The 21,240-nt window shown below is 40.0% G+C and overlaps 1 protein-coding gene across 1 annotated transcript; it reads left to right on the top strand.

Annotated features, from left to right (window-relative positions):
* Positions 1 to 703: 703 nt before the first annotated feature.
* On the top strand, positions 704 to 3,772 carry LOC134349898 (protein Wnt-8-like). Its single transcript, XM_063054860.1, has 5 exons — positions 704 to 733; positions 1,203 to 1,341; positions 1,429 to 1,554; positions 1,734 to 1,876; positions 3,209 to 3,772. The coding sequence occupies exons 1-5, from the start codon at positions 719 to 721 to the stop codon at positions 3,770 to 3,772; spliced, it is 987 nt and encodes a 328-aa protein (XP_062910930.1). The 5' UTR covers positions 704 to 718.
* The last annotated feature ends 17,468 nt before the right edge of the window (positions 3,773 to 21,240 follow it).

Raw genomic sequence — 21,240 nt, 5'->3', positions numbered from 1 at the left:
TCGAAACTAAATCAATACGCAACTCCGCTCACTTGCCAGATGCAAGTTAAATGAACTGTTGTTACATGATTACCAATTAACGATATTTCTAGTAAAGATAACTGGGAGAAAGTAATGAAAAATAATGCGTAAATTGTTGCAATAATCACACCGCCAGGTTTAAACAAGTCAGATTTCTCGTAACACGAACTAAGCTAATATATTTTAAAGTTAAAACAAATACCTCGCAATGTGACTAATTTAATTAAGGATTAAATCTTATGAGGGAATGACATGAGATTAACTTCATTGTGGAAGATTCAATAAATGACTATTGGTGATAAAGTGCTAACAACAACCTTTTGAAATTCATTATATGGCCTTTCTTGTCTGCGATTGGTTGCACTGTCTGTTTACACATTTCTCGGTTCCGAACTGGTTAATTTACAACAAAAGTAATTTTCCTGACCGTTGGGCACCCCATATAAAAAGTGGAGCAACTGCCTCGGAGCTCAGTTCCACGCTCGGTCATTTGCGCCCAGAGGAATAAATACAGAATTCCAACGAGCTATGAAACTCGCTGGAATAATTGCCTGTTTGGTGCTTGTTACTCCCGCCGCATCATGGTAAGCTTGGTCTCGCAACAAGTTAACAATTTATTTCAATGTGTAGGGAAAAGTGCAGTGTTTATATTAAACAGCCACACCATTCTCGTTACAGGTCTGTAAACAACTTTCTGATGACCGGACCGAAGGTGAGCGATACCATTTTGAATTACTTAACAAATCAGCGTTTTTAAATCAGTTTAAATAATATGAACTATTTAAAAAATGTTTTTCTTCGTCATTTTTAAAGTTATTTTATTTATTGGATCCCGTACACTCGCAGGTGCAGCTGTATTCCACTAATTACTGGAATTGCCAGGAATATTTTATGAGGTTGTAATGTCCCTTCATCGCGATCCCTAACGCTCTACTTTTTAGTTGGTGAAAGATTTCGACCCACCCCCCCCCTTTTTTTAAAAAAAACTAGTAGTAACTTTATCCACATGCTGGAATGTTTTGGAACTTTTAAGTGATAAAACTGAATGCAGTATGAATAGCAAATATGCCACCTGGCTCCGTAGAGGTACACAAGTCGTGCGAAATCAATTGTTCGCCTTATTGTTGCCGATAAGGACCCAACCACTCGCCTAACTGGCCGTGGGCGAACTTCTCTTTCAGGCGTTCCTGACCTATTCCAGCAGTGTGGCTGCGGGAGCGGAATCAGGGATCGACGAATGTAAGTACCAGTTCGCTTGGGAGCGCTGGAATTGTCCAGAGAACGCACTGCAACTTTCGACGCACAACGGCCTTCGCAGTGGTAAGTTTTCGTATAGTTTTCAATGCTTCTTTCAAGGTTGGTTATTTTCTCATTAATCCCCGTTCTCTCATTTTGCTCTTTTATTAGCTACGAGAGAAACTTCTTTCGTGCATGCGATAAGTTCTGCAGGTGTCATGTACACCCTGACAAGAAACTGCAGTTTGGGGGACTTCGCCAACTGTGGTTGCGATGAATCGAGAAGCGGTCAGGCTGGTAGGTTGGCTATCCTTGATAAGGGGTCTTTACATTGTTGTACGCCTGGAATGGATTCCTTAGTTTAAAATGTTTTTAATGCTTGTTTCTAATGCACTTTAGGCAAAAAAATCTCATTTTGTAGAAAATCCACCTTTGTATTGCTATAAATGCTGATATGTCTGAATATTTTTTTTAAGGTGGACGGGGTTGGGTTTGGGGAGGATGCAGCGACAATGTTGAATTTGGGGAACGGATTTCCAAACAGTTTGTCGATGCCCTGGAGACGGGACAGGATTCCAGAGCCGCTATGAACCTCCACAATAACGAAGCGGGAAGAAGTGTAAGTATATGGCCTGCGCTTTAAATTTTCATTGTTACATTGTGACGCACGGCGATCCTCTGAGGTATACACGAGGAAATCTGCAGATGCTGGAATTTCAAGCAACACACAAAAACTGCTGGTGAACGATATTCTGCAACGTCTTGTTTTGAATCGCAACACCGCGGTCTTGCAAGTGGTGGTTCGAAAACAATATTCGGGGGCGTGTGCTGATTTACACTTCCCGGAGGGTTAGGGAAATTTTCCGTCCTTCTCTTGGCTAGAGATCGACTGGGACCATAAATAACAATCGGATCCGTACCCAGCGGGGTCTGGACCTTCAATAGGACAAACGGCAGCCTCGCCATTGGAGAGTAAGGAACTACTGGTTGGCATACTTTCTATTTTCAGAGTGTGCGTCTGAGAAACGGAAAAATCGTCTCGTTCTCATTTTATGGATCGCACATGGTCACAGTGTCAGTATCTGCGCATTCTAAAATACCGCTGATTCCATCCAGCACCCCCCCCCCCACAAGGAATCTCCATTTCTTAACAGCCACCCAATGTCGTTTTTTGTTATCTCTAAAAAGGCACGGTCTGGGCTTAGCAAGTTGCAATATCCTTTATTATTGCTGCTAGACTTCCCAAAAGGGCCTGGAAGGGAGAGGACATTTTGACTTTATGGGTTTCCTTCGAATTTCTGGGCTCCGTTTTGTCCATGTTCCAACATTAAAATAAAAGGGAAAATCTGCAGATGTTGGAAATGTGGATTTTTAGAGCAGAAAATGCTGGAAGCAGCGCCTCCGACAGCACTGTTCTTCTGTTTCTGCCCCCTGACCTACAGAGCAATTTTGATTTTTATTCGGGGTTCGCTAGTGGATCTCTGTCTGGGTTTGTTATAAAGAGATGCGGGCGAATTGCACTGAGTACAGAGTTGTGTATTCAGTAAGAGTTTTGTCGTTTATTGGATCTATCAAGCGCTGATCTTGAATATAAATAACTGTAAAATCTTAAATGGGATTCAGATTATCTGTTATGAGGCAGGCTGAATCAACAAATCGAGTAATTCTGTCCGTAACATCTCGCAAATCTGGATTTGGTTGTGATGGAAGCAAATAAATTCGAACTGGGCTACCAGTTGTTGGAATAAACACGAGATTCTGCAGATGCTGAAAATCTGATGGAGGGTGTCGGCCCGATGTTTATTCCCCTCTATTGATGCTACCAAACCTACGTTCGTCCAGCATTTTGTGTGCTGTCAGAATAGATGTGGGAGCATATCACTATTTAACTCACTGTGGGTATAAATTACGGGAGAGTTTTAATTTTTTTATTTCGATGTTGATTCCGTAGGCTGTCCGAGAGACCATGAAGCGAACTTGCAAGTGTCACGGGGTGTCGGGGAGCTGCAGCATCCAGACATGCTGGCTCCAGTTGGCTGGTTTTCGAGACATCGGGAACTTGCTGAAGGTGAAACACGAGCAAGCTGTTAAAATCGATTTAGAAAAGCGGCGTATGAAAGGCGGGAACAGTGCGGATAACCGTGCAGCGATCGTAGATGCGTTCAGCGCGGTGCAGCCGACCGAACTTGTCTACCTGGAGGACTCCCCAGATTATTGCGTGCGTAACGCCTCGCTGGGATTGCAGGGGACAGAAGGAAGAGAATGCCTCCAAGCCAGCAAGAATCTCTCCCAGTGGGAGAGGAGGAGCTGCAGACGGCTATGTGGTGAGTGCGGTCTCAAGCCAGAGGAGAGGAAAACGGAAATAATCAGCAGTTGCAACTGCAAATTCCATTGGTGTTGCACAGTCAAATGCGAGCAATGCAGACAAATCGTGACCAAATATTATTGCTCTCTGCGAGAGAAAAATAGATTTCATAACAATAACAAGCGTAAAAATCGGGCCCGAAGTTGGTGAGAGGCACGCCCTGCTGGTCTTAAAACTCCACAATTTACAAGTCTCTACTCATTTTGTGAACTGAACAGACGAGATGAAAATAGTTGAAATTCAGATAAATTGTAATCAATTTGCGAATTGTAGTAAAATAGCTTTTTTAGATGCCAGATTTAGAAAATATTTTTAAAAAGAAAAAGGTTTTCGTTTTGTGAGAAACCTTCAAGATTGGGATTATTTAATTACGAGCGAGTAAATGTCGGGAATATTTCTTGCTTAGTTGATAGTTCCATATTTGAATACGTGTTTGTATCGAGCAGTTTCTTTCTATGAAAGTAGATATGACTTCTAAGGACAGCTTTCCTCTGCACGTTTTTATGCACTTTTTTCTGTAATGTTTTGCACTTGTTTAGCAACATTCGCACTGTACCGGAAACTTGGACAATTGAGATAACGTGTGATAAATGGTGTACTGTAACGGACCTCGTTTGCGCTGATTTTCACTGATTGGTTAGTTTGAGTACCCCCGAATGCGATTACGGTCAAAGAAACTGCCTCGTTTAAAAATGTTCAGTTCTGTAGTTTGAGTGCTTCCGGCTTTTAATGTTACAAGTCTCCAATTTATTATCAAATAAATTTATTTCAATCAACTTGCCTAGATCCGTGACACTTGGTCAATGAACTTGGCCATCTTCTTATTAAGACACTTTTCTGAACAGATAAAAGTAATTTTCAGGAACTTGCATCATTTAAGCGCCTCGAGACGCTTTATCACATTTAGTGCATAGAGGAAGACGTATGATCCTGGTGGAAACAAGCAAGTGCTTGGTCAGAAGGAGGTTCTAAAGAATCTCCTGTGACAGAGTTTAAGGTGAAGGGGAGATTTCCAGAAGGAAATTCAGAAGCTAAAGCCAGTTAAATAGGATGATTTTGAAATCGGATGTGCCCAAGAGTAACTGCTTCAAGGTCAACGTTTTTTTTTTGTGCTACTTAATCTGGAGATGGTGCTCTGTAAGTGAGAGAGTGGTGAGTGAAATGAACGGGGTTTCAGAACTGGTTATTCTGAGCATCTGTATCTCTCTGGATTTAATCTTTTTGACCCATGTTATACTTGTGTTATTTCTGTGTGGATGATATTAGGAATATTTATGACATGTGGCCATTTGGTGTATCAGGTCCATGCTATCCGTCCCATTATTCCACAACCCCTCGTTTCTCCATTAATAATAATTACTTTATTGATCCCAAGTGGGAAGTTCTTTCCTAACAGCAGCAACATTTAAACACAGTTAGCAGTGTGCAGACTTAACTAATAATAAGGTACAGAATAATGATACTGTATACACAATTCAGCAATGTGCAATAATGTACAAAATAATAAAAGACTATTGTACTATGATGTTTGTTCTCCTGTAGCACAGAGATGAACTGTATAGAACAGTACAACACATCACAGGAATGGGCTCTTCAGCCCACAATATAATTAAAACTGAAACTAAAACAATCCCTTCGGCCTGCACAATGTCTAGATCCCTCCATTTTTTGCACATTCAAGTGCCTATGTCTATTGTACTTGCATCCATTTACCACCCCTGGCAGTGCAGTCCAGCCATTCACCACTCTGTATATTTAAAAAAAACTAAACCTGCCTATCTGACTTTGGACTTGCCTCCTCTCACTTTAGATTCACACTCTCTAGTATTAGATGTTGGGTGCCTAGGGGAAACATTATCAGCTGTCTATGCCTCTCAAACATAAATTTTAATTGGGCTTCCCCTCAACTGCTACTGTGTTCCTAATCTCTCTACTTCATGACCTGATTCTCTGATTCAAAATCTGGCTGTGTAGCACCTGCAAACCTTACAGCCTAGATATTGGTTTCCCTCCAGTTAAAGTGTAATCCTACTCCAGTGCTAGCCTCACACTTATCTAATAGACCTTTTTTCCATACCTACCCAATAACTACCTCCTCCTCCTTGCTATCAATAAGGATAACTTGTAGTCAACTAATGTCCAAGTAGGCCTTTTGGGATGTGGAAGGAAACCAAAGCACTGAGAGGAAATTCACATGGTCCCATAGTGGAAGTATAAGCCCTTGCACATTTTATGTCTAAGCTCAGGAAGTCAATTGTATGTCCTATCTATTTAGTTACTTAAGTTGACAGTAATAACATTGAGGGCCTTCTGGTGGTCATGGTCAACCATGGATGTTGTGTCACAACTGTTAGTGATATGCAAGTCAAGGCAGTATGATATGGTGAGCAAGCTGTTGCCAGTGCAGTGGGCTTTGCAATAAGAGCAGGTTGAAACACTGAGGACACCAGCACCTCTATTCCCTTAGAAAGCTAAGGAAATTTAGTTTTGTCTCACCAATTTTTATGGATGCACCATAGATAGCATACTGTCTGGCTGCATCAAGCTTGGTATGGCAACTGCTCTGCCCAATATCACAAAAAATTCAAAGGGTTGTGAATGGAGCCCAGTCCATCATGCAAACTAGCCTACCCTCTGTTGACTCTGTACTGCCTGCTGACATGGAAAAGCAAGCAACATAAAGACCTCTCCCTATCTAGTCATTCTCTATTCATCCCCTCCCTTTGGGCAGAAGATGCCAAAACCTGATACACTTACACAGGGCTCAAGAACAGTTTGTACTCTGCTGTTACAAGACTCATGAACAGAGCTGTTGTATGATGCATATGCACACTTGGTCTCTCAGTGTGGCCCTTGTACCTGCACACCTCTTTTTAACTGTAACACTACAGTCTACATTCTGATATTGCTTTTACTACCTGGATGTACCTATATATGGAATGATCTGTTTGGTGTACAAACAGCTTTTCACAGTATGACAATAATAAAACAATTTACCAGTTATATAAACAAGAAAATGGAAGGTTTACAGAGCAAGCGGATCTTTACTGCAACAAGAAAAGGAGAGCATAAAATATTGGAGCATAATTAGGTCATTTCACCAATTGTCTGCTCCACCATTGAATCATAGCAGTTTTTTCAAATCCATTATTCTGCTTTCTTCCAATAAAACCTAACCCCCTTACCAATCAAGAACCTTAAATACACCCAATGACATGCCTTCACAGCCCTCCATGGCGACAAATTCCACAGATTCACTACCCTCTGCTGAAGAAATTTTTTTTAAAGGGACATCTCTTTATTCTGATATTTTCAGATCCCAGACTTTCCTACTGATGGAACCATCCTCTTCATGCTAACTCTGTCCAGGCCTTTCAGTATCCAGTAAGTATTCATAAGATGACATTCTTTGAACTCCATTGAAAAAAGGTCCAGAGATATCAAATACACCTCATTCCCAGTATCCTTGCTTTTATGTTCTAGTCCTCTTGAAACAAACACTAATTTGCAAACACAAGGAAATCTGCAGATACTGGAAGTGCTTTTGCATTTGCTTTCTTTACTACTGACTCAACCTGCAAGTTAGCCAGGAGGGAATCCTGTAGTAGGACTCCCAAGTCCTTTGCACTCTCATTTCCAAACTTTCTCCTTATTTAGAAAATATTATAGACCTTTATCCTTCCCTACACTGTATTCTACCTGCCAATTCTTTGCCCACTCCCTCTGCAAGTCCGTTTGCAAGATCTCTGCATCTACAATATTACCTGTTCTTCCACCTATCTTGGTGTAATCTGCAAACTTGGCCACAATGCCATCAGCTTCTTCATCCAAATCATTAATATAGAGAGTGAAATGTTGTAGTCCAAACACTGACTTCTGCAGTACTGAACCAGTCACTGTACCTATTGTAAAAAGGACCCTTTTATTCCCACTCTCTGATTTACACTAGTCAATCAATCTCCTATCCGTGTAGTTTCCTGTTACACCATGGGCAGCCTCATGTGAGGCAACTAGTCAGTCTTTCTGAAAATCCAAATAACTAACATCCACTAACTCTCGTTTATCCTCCCTGCTTGTTACCTCAAAGACTTCCAATAAATTTCCCCTTAAGAAAGTTGAATGGCAAACTAATGATAATTGTCTTTAGAAAGTGATGGAAGTAAACTAGTTTGGTAATGTGATGTTTAAGTGTATCTACTGATCAGTGAATAGGCACAGTAAGTTGATACAAAGTGAATGTTTCTTTCATGGAAGTTTTGACTCTTCAGCAGTGAGTCCTAACCAGATAGAATTATGCAAGATCGTCGTGGCTATCCCTTGAGGTCGATGATGATGGTCTTTGTTCTGTTGATCTACTTATGGGCTCTCAAGTGGCTTATGAGCCCAATCTTGGCTTTGAAAGTTCTTCTGCATTCAGGACAGGTAGTTCCAGATGGCAGATCGGGCTTTGGTTGTTGCTGCCTCTCTTTCCATTTTCTTCTCTTTTCTTCTAATAATGCACATCTGTTGGCTTTGAAAGTTGCTGTTCCTCCTCGGATGATGGCTTGCCAGAGTTTCCTGTCCTTGGCATTGGTTTCCCAATTGTTGATGTCGATGTTAGATTTCTTCATGTTGGCTTTTAAGACGTCTTTGAATCTCTTCTGTTGTCCACCTGTTGTTCTGTTGTATGCAAGATACACACCAAAGGCAAAGGCCATTTGGTCCAACTAATCCTTTTACAACATATACATATGCACTCAAGGCTCTTCCTATCATTCAGCATCTATGACTAACAAGTTCTTTATTCCCTTCACCTCGTATGCACGTCCAACTTTTCCTCAAATACTTACTTTGGCCACATTTTCATCACTCTTTAGATAAACAAGTTTTTTTCTTCAGAGTTCTCTATTGCATTTCTTGGTGATGATCTTAAATTCCCACTATTAAAAATGTTGTCCTACCATCCATCTACCATAACTTACGTTAATTTTATAGGTCTCTATTGGGTCACTGATTATTTTTTTTATCAAGGGAAAAGAGATCCACCCTGATGTATACACCTCACATTCCTGGTTTCAACTTTGTAGATATTCTCAACACCTTTTCAGGTCCTTAATTAACTTCTTTTCAATTATATCCTTCCAGAAATAAACCATGACGTTTGGTACATTATTTTCATGACCTTGATGCAAACTTTTAATTATTGGTGTAACTGTACTCTCCAAGTTAATTCCTCTTATTATTTAGACTATAAGGCCATAAGATATAGGAGCAAATCTAGGCCATTTGGCCCATCGGGTCTCCCCCGCCATTTCATCATGGCTGATCCATTTCTCTCTCAGCCCCAGTTTTCTGCCTTCTCACCGTATCCCTTCATGCCCTAACGAACCAAGAAGCTATCTACCTCTGCCTTAAATGTACACAATGACTTGGCCTCCACAGTGGTCTGTGGCAACAAATTCCACAGATTCACCACTCTGGTTAAAGAAGTTTCCCCTCATCTTCATTCTAAATGGATGTCCCTCTATTCTGATGCTGTGTCCTCTGATCTTAGACTTCCACACCATAGGAAACATCCTCTTCAAATCTAATCTTTTGAGGCCTTTTAACATTTGATAGGTTTCAATGAGATCCCCCTTCATTCTTCTGAATTTCAGTGAGTGCAGGCCTAGAGCCATCAAATGCTCCTCATACATTAAACATTTAAACACTGGAATCATTTTCATAAACCTCATTTGAACCCTCACAATACTCCAAATGAGGCCTCACTGGCACCTTATAAAGCCCTTAATTAAAAGAGTGAAATATTGCAGTCCCAATTCTAATATTGTAATCCTCTCAAAATGAATGCTAACATTGCATTTGCCTTCCTCACCACCAACTCAACCTGCAAATTAACCTTTAGCAAATCCTGTACAATGACCCACAAGTCCCTTTGCACTTCAGATTTTTGAATTTTCTTGCCATTTAGAAAATAGTCTATGGTTTTATTTTTTCTACCGAAGTGCTTGACCACACACTTACCCACACTGCATTCCATCTGCTATTTCTTTGCCCATTCTCCTAATCTGTCTAAATCCTTCTGTAGCCTCTCTACTTCCTTACCTGCTCCTCCACCTATCTTCATATAGTCCGCAAACTTGACCACAAAGCCATTAATTTCTTCATCCAGATCATTGACATTCAATGTAAAATTCAACACAGACCCCTGTGGAACACCACCAGTCACCAGCAGCAAACAAAAAAGGCTCCCTTTATTCCCACTTTTTGCCTCCTGCCAATCAGCCAATGCTCTATCCATACTAGTATTTTTCCTGTAATACCATGGGCTCTTAACTTGGTAAGCAGCCTCATGTGTGGCACCTTGTTAAAGGCCTTCTGAAAATCTAAGTATACAACATCCACTGATTCTCCTTTGTCTACCCTGCTTGTTATTTCTTCAAAGATTTCCAACAGAATTGTCAGGCAAGATCTTCCCTTGAGGAAACGGCTGACTGGCCTAAATTATCATATGCCTCCAAGTGTTCCGAAATCACACCCTTAACAATCTCGTCCAATATCTTCCCAACCACAGAAGTCAAACTATCTGGCCTACAATTTCCTTTCTTCTGCCTCTCTCCCTTCCTGAAGAGTGGTGGGACATTTGCAATTTTCTGGTCCCCTGGAAGCATGCTGGAATCCATTGACTCTTGAAAGATCATCGCTAATGCCTCCACAAACTCTTCAGCCACCTCCTTCTGAAGCACCTTCTCCCTAGTCATGGCATCTTCACTCACTTCTGCCCCGACACTCTTGAACTTCCGGCATACTGCTAGTGTCTTCCACAGCGAAGACTGATGGAAAATACTGATTCAGTTCTTCAGCTATTTCCACTTCTCTTTTGCACTTTATATATCCAAACAAATTTTCAGTTTCCTCTTTAATATTATTGGCTAGCTTACCTTTATATTCCATCTTTTCCATTTTTATGACTTTTTTAATTGCCTTCTGTTGGTTTTTAAAAGCTTCCCAATCATCTCATTTCCCACAATTTTTTACTCTATTATATGCCTATTATATGCCCTGTCTTTGGGTTTTACATTTGTTTTGGCTTCTCTTGTCAGCCACTGTTGAGTCATCCTGCCTTCTGAATACTACTTTGGGTGTATCTATCCTGAACCTTCTGAATTGCTCCCAGAAACTCCAGCCACTGCTGCTCTGCTGTCATCCCTGCTAGTGTTCTCTTCTAATCAATTTTGGCCAGCTCCTCTCTCATGCCTCTTTTACTCCACTATAATACTGATACATCTGACTTTAGCTTCTCCTTCTCAAATTGCAAGGTGAATTCTATCATATGATCACTGACTCTGAAGGTTCCTTTACCTTAAGCTCGCTAATCAATTTTGGTTCCATGCACAACACCCAATCTAGAACAGCTGATCCCCTAGCTCTACCACAAGTTGCTCTAAAAATTCAACTCAGGCATTCTACAAATTCCCCCTTTTGGGATCTGCACCAACCTGATTTTCCCAATCCTCCTGCATATTGAAATCCTCCATGACTATCCTAACATTGCCCTTTTGACACGCATTTTCTATCTCCATTTGTCATTTTTAAACCACATTTGGACTATTAACTCCCATCAGGATCTTTTTACCTCTGCAGTTTCTTAATTTGACCCACAACAATTCTACAGCTTCCATTCCTATGTCACTTCTTTCTAATGATTTGATTTCACTTTTTACCAACAGAGCTCCCCCACCCCCTGCCTTCCTGCCAGTCTTTTTAATAAAATGTGTATCCTTGGATCTGGTTCTGTTTGGCTCATTTATATCCGGGTCAATAATGCAATAGTAGAAGAGAAATTGCTTTTAAATCATGAGCAGAGATGTACTCAGTCATGTCAGTCCATGGTCTCCTCCACTGCCACAAAGAGGTCACAGTCAGCAACAGCTGATATTTCATCTGGGTAGCCTCCAACCTGATGGTATGAACATCGATTTCTCAAATTTCTAGTAATTGCCCCACCCTCCTCATCATTCCCACATTCCCGTTTCCCCCCTCACTTTATCTCCATACTTGCTTGTCTCTTCCGTCTGGTGCTCCTCCCCTTTCACTTTCTTCCATGCTCTTCTAGCCTCTCCTGTCAGATCACCCTTCTCCAGCCCTTTATTTCTTTCACCAATCAACTTCCCAGCTCTTTACTTCACCCCTCGTCCTCCTCTCAGTTTCACCTATCACCTACCACCTTGTATTTCTTCCTCCCCCCCACCACTTCTTGCTGTGACCTCATCTTTTTAACCAGTACTGCTGAAGGGTCTTGGCCCGAAATGCCGACTGTACTCTTCTCCATAGATGCTGCCTAGCCTGCTGAGTTCCTGCAGCATTTTGTGTGTATTGCTTGGATTTCCAGCATCTACAGATTTTCTCTTGTTTATGTATCCTTGTACATTAATCTCCCACCTATAATATTCTTTCAGCCATATTTCAGTGATGCCCACAACGTCATTCATGCCAATATTTAACTGTGCCACAAGTCTTTCTGCCTTATTCCATATACTATGTGCATTCAAATATAAAACCTTCAATCCTGCATTCATCACCCTTTTTGATTGTCCCCCTTTTACAGTGCAACTCATCCCATTGACTGCAATTTTACTCTGTCATCCGCCTCTCCTTGCTAACAGTCTCACTATACACTACCTCTGTTTGTAATCCAACTGCCCCATCCTCAGCCCTTTTACTCTGGTTCCCATTCCCCTGCCAAATTAATTTAAACCCTGCTCAACAGCTTCAGCAAACCTGCCCACAAGGATATTGGTCCCCTTTGGGTTCATCTGCAACACGTCCCTTTTGTACAGGTCATGCCCCAGAAGAGATCCCAGTGAACCAGAAATATGAACCCTTACCCCCGCACCAGTTTCTCAGCCATGCATTTATCTGGCAAATCATCCTATTCTTACCCTCACTGGTGCATGGCACAGGTAGCAATTTGTTGAACTCTTCCTTGGCATTGACTAATTTTTCCCTCCAACTTCCTTCTAAGTTGCTGCCTCTTTTGAAAATTGTATGTCCAATACTGCAGAAGTCTGAGCAGTGAAGTTTCAGCTGAGATAATAGACTAAATCTCGAGTAGAACTTTGAACCTATAACCCCTGTTTCAGACAAGAATGTGATCTGTAAGACAAAGCAAATACAAACTACAGAGTCTACGATACCAGCTAGCAGATCAAACCAGTGGTGTATGCAAGAGTAGTCTGGAACAAAACAGCAATAGATTACCATTTCAGACATTACTACAATTATTGTGTTTGTGTGGACACTGCAGACTGGGAGATAACTCTCTTCTGATAATGTGTGTTTCCTGGGCTGCTCTCCTTGAAGGGACAAAGAAGATGAACTGATGTGTGGTCCAGCCCTATTGGATTTCATCATATTACATTATGAAAATCTCAGCTTCAATTAGTGCTCCCTCCTCAAACACAATTAAATGTCTCTGCTGCTGGTATCTGTGATGGTTATACGGAATGTAATGTGATCATCTAGATTTATCTGTCACCTGATACTATTATTAGGAGAGGGAAACCAGAAGTCCATGAGCCAGTGGTCATCAGAGGATCAGAGGTGGAGAGGGTCAGTAACTTTAAATTCCTGGGTGTCACTATCTTAGAGGATCTGTCCTGGACATATCATATAAATATAATTGCAAAGAAAGCACAGCAGCACCTCTGCTTCCTCAGGAGTCTGCGGAGATTTGGTATGATATCAAAAACCTTGGCAAACTTCTATAGATGCATGGTGGTGTGTGCTGACTGGCTGCATTATGGCCTGGTATGGGAACAACAATGCCTTTGAGCGGAAAATCCTACAAAAGGTTGTAGGTTCTGCCCAGTACATCACGGGCAAAGCCCTCCCAACCATTGAGCACATCTACATGAAACGTTGCCATAGAAAAGCAGCATCCATCATCAAAGATCCTCACCACCTGGGCCATGCTCTTTCTCGGAGCTGCCATCGGGTAGAAGGTACAAGTGCCACAGGACGCACACCACCAGGTTCAAGAACAGTTACTACCTCTCAACCATCAGGCTGTTGAACAAAAGGGGATAACTACACTCATTTAAGGACTCTTTTATCTTGTTATTTATGTCTGGATTGGCACAGTTTGTTGTCCATTGTTTACAGTTACTGTTCTATAAACTTGTGCCTGCTGAAAAAGAATGGTTGTATGTGGTGACATGTTAATAAATTTTACTTTGAACTTTGGATACCAATGTGATATCCGAAGTCTACACACATTGAAGTATTACAAGAAATATAATACATTTGCTGGTTAACCATACTCACTAACAGTACATGGAGTACTCTGCACTGAAATACTTCAATAGTGTTCTCTTAAGGTAACGATGCAGTCTAAGCCACAGGGACTTGAGCTACATAGAAATTGAAACTAGCAGAGTAGAATAATTAAGTTCCATTTTATCTGGGGGTTGAAAGTGTTGCATGCCTTCATTTCAAAAATCATCTGAACTCTGTCAAAAGCAAGAGCTATGCCAGGGTAAATAACTTACATTGACTAAACTCTCTTCATCCAGTAAAGGATAGATGGTTCATGTAAAGACACACGTAAAACTGTGCTGGTTGGTAAGCACTCTGGAAATATGATTAACTCTAATTTGTAAGTTTTACTGTTCAACAAATTAGCACCATCATGGAACAGATACCTGATTTTAATGAGTGCATATGTAAGGAAGTCTTGCCGCAATTGTTTAAGGCTTTGGTAATACCACACTCAAAGTAGTGTGTATATTTTCATTTCCATACCTAAGGAAAGATATACATCTTAGAGACAGGACCAGAATTTCCGCTAGATTGATTCAAGAGGTAAATAAGTAACACTATCAGGAGACATTGAATAGAATGGGGCAGAATTGTATGTAGTTTAAAAGAATCAGAGGTGATTTCCTTGCTATATAATATGCTGAGAAGCCAATTTTACTGGAAGATGGAGAGTGTAGGACAAATAGATGTAACCTTAGGATTGTTAGCTCAGCCACTTTACATGGAGATGAAAAATGTGTTTACTCCTAACAGTGAATTTTCAGATTACTCCAGAGGCCTGTGATTGCTCAATTACTAGCATATTCGTGATTAACATTAAAAAGAGCATTCTAAAAATAAGCAGGTGGCTAACTCACCTGTGGGGAGAGAGTTCAAAGTAAATTGGTGTTTTATCAAAGTAAGTGTTACTATGCCAAGATTCATTTTCTTGCAGGCATTCACAGTAGAACAACCTATGATCAAAGGTTTACTCTTCTGTTTCTGTTTCTCAGATGCTGCCTGACCAACTGGTTATCTCTGACATTTTCTGTGGTGTTTCCAATTACCTGCATATGTTTTTTTTTCAGCTTTTCAGTATTCAAGGCTGAGATCTTAAGATTTTTGGGCACTTTGAAAAGCAACAGATATGATGATCAGTCAGGAAACTGGACAAGCTCAACAGTGAGCTATGGTCTTAATGAATGGTGAATTAGGCTTGAGTGCTACATATTTTACACCTTTTTCTTGCATTCCTATATTTCTAAATAGAATTTAACTTATAATAAAGCTAGCGCTCTTAGCATGACTTAATAGCAACTACCATGGTTCACATTCATGCACACTGAATTCTTCAATCAAGTTGAAAACCTCATCATCTCATGGCTATTTTTCCAGGGAACTACTATAGTTCTAGTCCTTCCAGTTAATGTCCATCCTACAATGTACTGAAGTAACTTCAATAATTTTGCTGCTTGACCATTTATAACTCCACAATTCATTCAAGTCTACTCCAATGCATGTTTATCCTCTGCTGCAATATTTGTCTACATCTTTGTTACTCAAAGATATGACATTTCCAATCCTGATTTCTATCATTCTACTTTCCATGAATTTGGAAATATCCAGAATTCTGAGCGTGTGCTCTGATTCATGTCAATTCCTGTACACCCATTTTTTGTGCTTGCTGGTGTGCCAACTGGGCAGCACTGTCATTCTGAAAACATTTGTTTTCAAATTTCTCTATACCCTTGGCCTTTCCTCTCCTCTCAATGGTATGTGCTCCTTAAATTTTGACCTCTTGAACATCCCTCAGCTATCCATATTTAAAATTTTGCCTCTTAGCACAAGTAATGGCTATAAAATATTTCTGCTATGAATACACAAAGTCTTCCTATCATTAAGGAGCAGGTTAGAATAAACTAAAATTCTTGTTATTTCCATATGTTTTAATTTAGTCTTATGATCTTTTACTATGGAGTTTTTAATTTTTGAGGTAACTGTTGTGTCAAGATATTTCTGAAGCCACTGAGTAAGCTGGTAATTTTTGGTGTTAATAACAGTAACCTCAGTAAATTTCATTTATCTTGAGAGAAAAGCCTAAGATAGAGTTGATAAAAATGTAGAGGCATCTGGGATGCAAGAGAAAATAGCAAAATAGATCAAAATCATTCCTGTGGCAAGCGAGGGAGGGTATGATTGATTGGCCTTCTTCTGATTGGAAGGCTGTTACCAGTGCTTTTTTGCTCTGTCCTTCACTGTCCTTTCGTGTAGCTTTGATCACTGTCCTTTTTTGTTTAATATATTAAAGATTTTGGCTTAAGTGTTGCAACTGTAATAAATAAATTTGAAGAAGGTTTGGCCAGTTGGGCTAAAAATTGGCAAATAGAGTTTAATCCAGAAAATATGTGTGGTGTTGCAATGCAGCAAGGTGAGGGAATATACAATGAAGGGGAAGATATCAGCAAGGAAGATGAGAACATAATTACTGGTTCTTAATAGTAGCTGGACAGACTCAGAAGATCATGGCATGGTAGCACAACAGTTTAAAGTACAGGCAACTCAGGTTCAATTCCCGCTGCTGCCTGTAAGGAGTTTGCACGTTCTCCCCCATCACCATGTGGGTTTTCTCTGGGTGCTCCAGTTTCCTCCCACAGCCCAAAGATGTACTGTTTGGTAGGTTGATCGGTCATTATAAATTGTTCTGTGATTAGGCTAGGATTAAATTAGGGGATTGCTGGGCAGCTTGGCTTGAAGGGTTGTAGAGCCTTTTCTGCACTGTTTCTCAACAACAAAACGAGATGATTCCAAAAGCACAAAGAATGCTTCCCCTAACTAGAATATAAGAGCAGGAAATCTGTACTGGAATGGTAAACAATGCTTATTAGTCCTCTCCTTGAGCACTGGAAACAATATTACAGAAAAAATGTTATTACCCTAGAACGGGGACAGAAGAGATTTACAAGGATGTTGGCAGAAATAGAAAATCTTAACCAAAAGCAAAATAGTTTAAAGTAGTAGATATATGAATTAGAGGGGAAGTGCTGGAACTGATGGCTTGAAAGGGAGATAAAGAAAATAACCAATACTATTTGGCTGAACGCTCAACGAACTATGAAATGCAGGACTGTTAGCATTACTCAATCATGGGAAGGTAGAATTAGATTAAGTAGCTCTTTTTTTAAATCAATACAATTCAATGTTATTGTCTCCCTAAAAGGTTATATATTTTATGATTCTATCAGGTTTGCGTGAACCTGTTAATAAATGTTGTTGGTCTTAGAATCCAGCTTGAGGAACACTAGTCAATTGTGATCAATTCTATTATTCAATGGCTAAACCGAAATAGAATAATGAAGGGAAATACTGAACATCTTGGATACGAGGGCGTGATCTTTGGGAAGCAGTGAGTCCATTTGATAATTCAGTAAATGAATGTGCCAAATCTAACAGCGATGTAGTAGGTTAGTCCACAAATAACTAAATCTAACTAAATACGATCAGCTTCGGTGGGCCTATTGCTAATGAGTAATTTGAACAAAATTGTCAAAAATCTATGTAATAAGAATTTTAGAGAGAGTATGAAATTTCAATTCATTACATAAATAATTTCATCTTTAAAACTGCAACCTAGCTTTGGAAGTAGTGTGTAAAAAAAATGAATCAAAATCAGGTTTTTATCACTGGCATATGTCGTAAAATTTGTTAACTTAGCAGCAGCAGTACAATGCATTACATGATAATATCGAAAAATAAATAAGCAAGTCAATTACAGTAAGCAGATATGTATATTCAATAGTTAAATTAAAAATAGTGCAAAGACAGAAATAATAAAAATGAGGTAGTGTTCATGGATTCAATATCCATTTAGGAATTGTATGACAGAGGGGAAGAAGCTGTTCCTGGATCACTGAGTGTGTGTCTTCAGGCTTCTGTACCTCCTTGCTGATGGTAACATTGAGAAGAGGGTGTGTCCTAGGTGATGGGGGTCAATAATGGACGCCGCCTTTCTGAGGCACTGCTCCTTGAAGATGTCTTGGATACTATGAAGTACTCAAGATGAAGCTGACTAATTTTACAACTTTCTGTAGCTTAGAAACGTAAAAAACTTGCAGCACAATACAGGCCCTTCAGCCCACAATCCTGTGCCGAACATGTACTTACTTAGAAATTACCTAGGGTTACCCATAGCCCTCTATTTTTCTAAGCTCCGTGTACCTATCCAGAAGTATCTTAAAAGACCCTATCGTATCCGCCTCCACCACCATTGCTGGCAGCCCATTCCGCACACTCACCACCCTCTGCGTAAAAAACTTACCCCTGACATCTCCTCTGCTACCTACTTCCAAGCACCTTAAAACTGTGCCCTCTCATGTTAGCTTCTTTTGATTGAATTGAAGCAATCAAGTTTTTGGGACAGTATGCCAACTTCAATTTAATGAATGAGTTCATTGTCCCTTTTACTGTTAATACAACCATAAACTGTAGACTTTCTATGGTTGATGTAATGTTAGAAGCCATGGAGATTTTAGAAAATCAGTTTTCCTGGTTTAATTGTCTTCCTAACCATCAATTTTATTAAATCAACTTATTCAGAGCTGAGGGTATTAGCATAGATCTTGCACTAAATCTAAAAGTGCCTATTCTAAGCCTTCACTAATTGGCCAATGGCAAGCTGACAATTATAATTACTTTACAGTAGCTCGAGAGTTTGAACATTGCTTAATTATGTTCCATGGACCTAAAGGGTAATCTAAAATTTTAAAAAAGTTGTCTCTTTTACCCCAGGCTTCATACCTACTAGTTGTTGACAGGAGTAAGGATTATCAATCACAGAAAACAACAAATGGCACATTCCCTTTTATACAAGTGCCATGAGGGCTTTTCATATGTATCCCAATCAATTGGTCACACAGTATTCTACTTGACACAATTTTTAACCAAGTTTAACTTCAGCTGCTCCTTTTGAACTGAAACAAAGAGAATGTTTCCTTTGATTTGTAAAATCTCTTCCTTTAAATAACAATAACAAGAGGACATTAATCAACACTTTTGAGCAGGGTGTTAAACCTAACAGTTATACTTTTCCTCTGATACTGCAGTAATATTAGCTATTTTACGCAAATGTGGAACAAGACAAGGTGAAATGTTTTGAACAAATGTTACATTTAAATGTGCCAGAATGTAAACTCTTCATTGTTCTACTATATGTTCTATGTATTAAAGTTGCTGATTAGCAAAACATTGATTATAATACTGTGATTGTATGAATAGTATATGAAGGACCCTTAGGAAAGTTAGAACAGGGGAATTGAAGATTTAAGCAACACACACACACACACACACACACACACACACTGTTCCTCCATCTCTCACTGCTCCTCCAATTAAAGATTTAAGTTAGTCAATAATTTAGCTACAAATTCTTTTCTCTTTCAATTAAATTCAGTTTAGATTGGTAACAAGGTCTCCTCCACAATCTCTATCAGCACAGGTGCTCTACAAGGCTGTGTGCTTAGCATCCTGTTCTCATTTTGCACTTATGACTATACACAGCTTTAGTGCCATATTTAAGTTTGCTGATGACACCACTGCCGATCAGAGGTGGTGATAAATCAGAATAAAGAAGGGAGATTGAAAATCTGGCTGAGCAGTACCACAGCAACAACTTTTTACTCAATGTCTGCAAGACCAAGGAGCTGAGTATTGACTTCAGGAGGAGAAAACCGGAGGTCCCTGAGCCAGTCCTCATCGGGAGACCAGAGGTGGAGAGGGTCAGCAGCTTTAAATTCCGCAATGTCGTAATTTCAAAGGACCCGTCCTGGGTCCAGCATGTAAGTGCAATTGCGATGAAAGGCGTGTGAAGATTTGGCATGACATCTAAAACTTCGACAAACTCCTACAGATCTGTGGTGGAGAGTATATAGACTGGCTGCATCGCAGCCTGGTATGGAAGCACCAATGCCCTTGAATGGTAAATCCTCCAAAGGATAGTGGATATGGCCCAGTCCATCATGGATAAAACTCTCCCTGTCATTGAGCACATCTCCTCAGAGCATTGTTGCAGGAAAGCAGCATCTGTCATCAGGCACCCCCATCATCCTGGTCAGGCTCTCTTCTTGCTGCTGCCATCAGAAGGAAGGTACAGGAGTTTGACGACCCACACTACCAGGTTCAGGAGTAGTTATTACCCCTCAACCATCAGACTCCTGAACGAGACAGGATAACTTCATTTGCCCCATCGCTGAACTGTTCCAACAACCCATAGATTCACTTTCAGGGATGCTTCATCTCATGTTCTTGATATTTATTGCTTATTTATTTGGATTATTATTTATTTCTTTTTCTTTTGTATTTGCTCAGTTTGTTGTCTTTTGCATACTGGTTGTCTGTCCTGTTGGGTGTGGTCTTTCATTGATTCTATTACGGATATTGGATTTATTGAGCATGACCAAGATTGTATACGGTGACATAATAGTACTATAATAATAATATTACTTTGAAATTTGAACTTTGAAGATCTATTCATTGACAGCTTTCATTATTTTTTTCTCCTTCTGGGCTATCTCAACTTTGGTTTTAGCTTTATGCAAAATTTTCCCATAGCTTAAAATTTTTATTGCTACTTTGACCAAAGAAAGAGCAAAACATAGATTGGTATAGGAACAGGACTTTGGTGCACAATGTCTATGATAACCATGAAGCCTTATTAAACTAATTCCATCAGCCTGCACATGGACTATATTCCTCCATCCCCTGCCTGTTCACATGTCTATCTAAATGCCTCTTCAATATTGCTGTTGTATCTGCTTCCACCACCTCCGCTGGCAGCATGCTCCAGGCACCTACCACTCCTTAAGCAAAAAAATTGACTCTCATAACTCTTTTAAACTTTCCTCCTCCCACCTGAAATCCATGCCCAAGAGTATTTGACATTTCTTCCCTAAGAAAAAAAGACTATCTATCCTCGTACATCTGTCATAATTTTATGTCATTTTGCTCCTTAGCCTCCAGAGTTTGTTCAACCTCTCCTCACAGCTAATACTCTGTAATTCAGGCAACATACTTGTTGACACTGTCTTCAAAGCCTCCACCTCCTTCCTGTAACATAGCAGCCAGGACTGTACACAATACTCCATATAAGGCCTAACTTAAGTTTGAACATCTGCAACGTTACTTCCAATCGTTTATACTCAATGTCCTAATAGATAAAGGGAAGTATGCCCTACTCAGTTTTCAGGTCTTGTACCCAAAGATCCCTCTGTACACCAATATTCTTAAAGGTCCTGCCATTTACCATAAACCTTACTTTTGTATTTGACCCCCTCCAAGAGCAAAACCTC

The sequence above is a fragment of the Mobula hypostoma genome, chromosome 7 (genome assembly GCF_963921235.1).
Source record: "Mobula hypostoma chromosome 7, sMobHyp1.1, whole genome shotgun sequence".
Classification (NCBI taxonomy): Eukaryota; Metazoa; Chordata; class Chondrichthyes; order Myliobatiformes; family Myliobatidae; genus Mobula; species Mobula hypostoma.
Note: the sequence above shows the minus strand (reverse complement) of the source record. Positions and strands in the feature narration are given on the sequence as shown.

What these genes read in the sequence shown, in the direction of transcription:
- LOC134349898 (XM_063054860.1), top strand. An exon ending in GCACAACGGCCTTCGCAGTG is followed by an intron (nt 1,342 to 1,428) that starts GTAAGTTTTCGT and finishes CTCTTTTATTAG; the next exon opens with CTACGAGAGAAACTTCTTTC. An exon ending in ATCGAGAAGCGGTCAGGCTG is followed by an intron (nt 1,555 to 1,733) that starts GTAGGTTGGCTA and finishes ATTTTTTTTAAG; the next exon opens with GTGGACGGGGTTGGGTTTGG.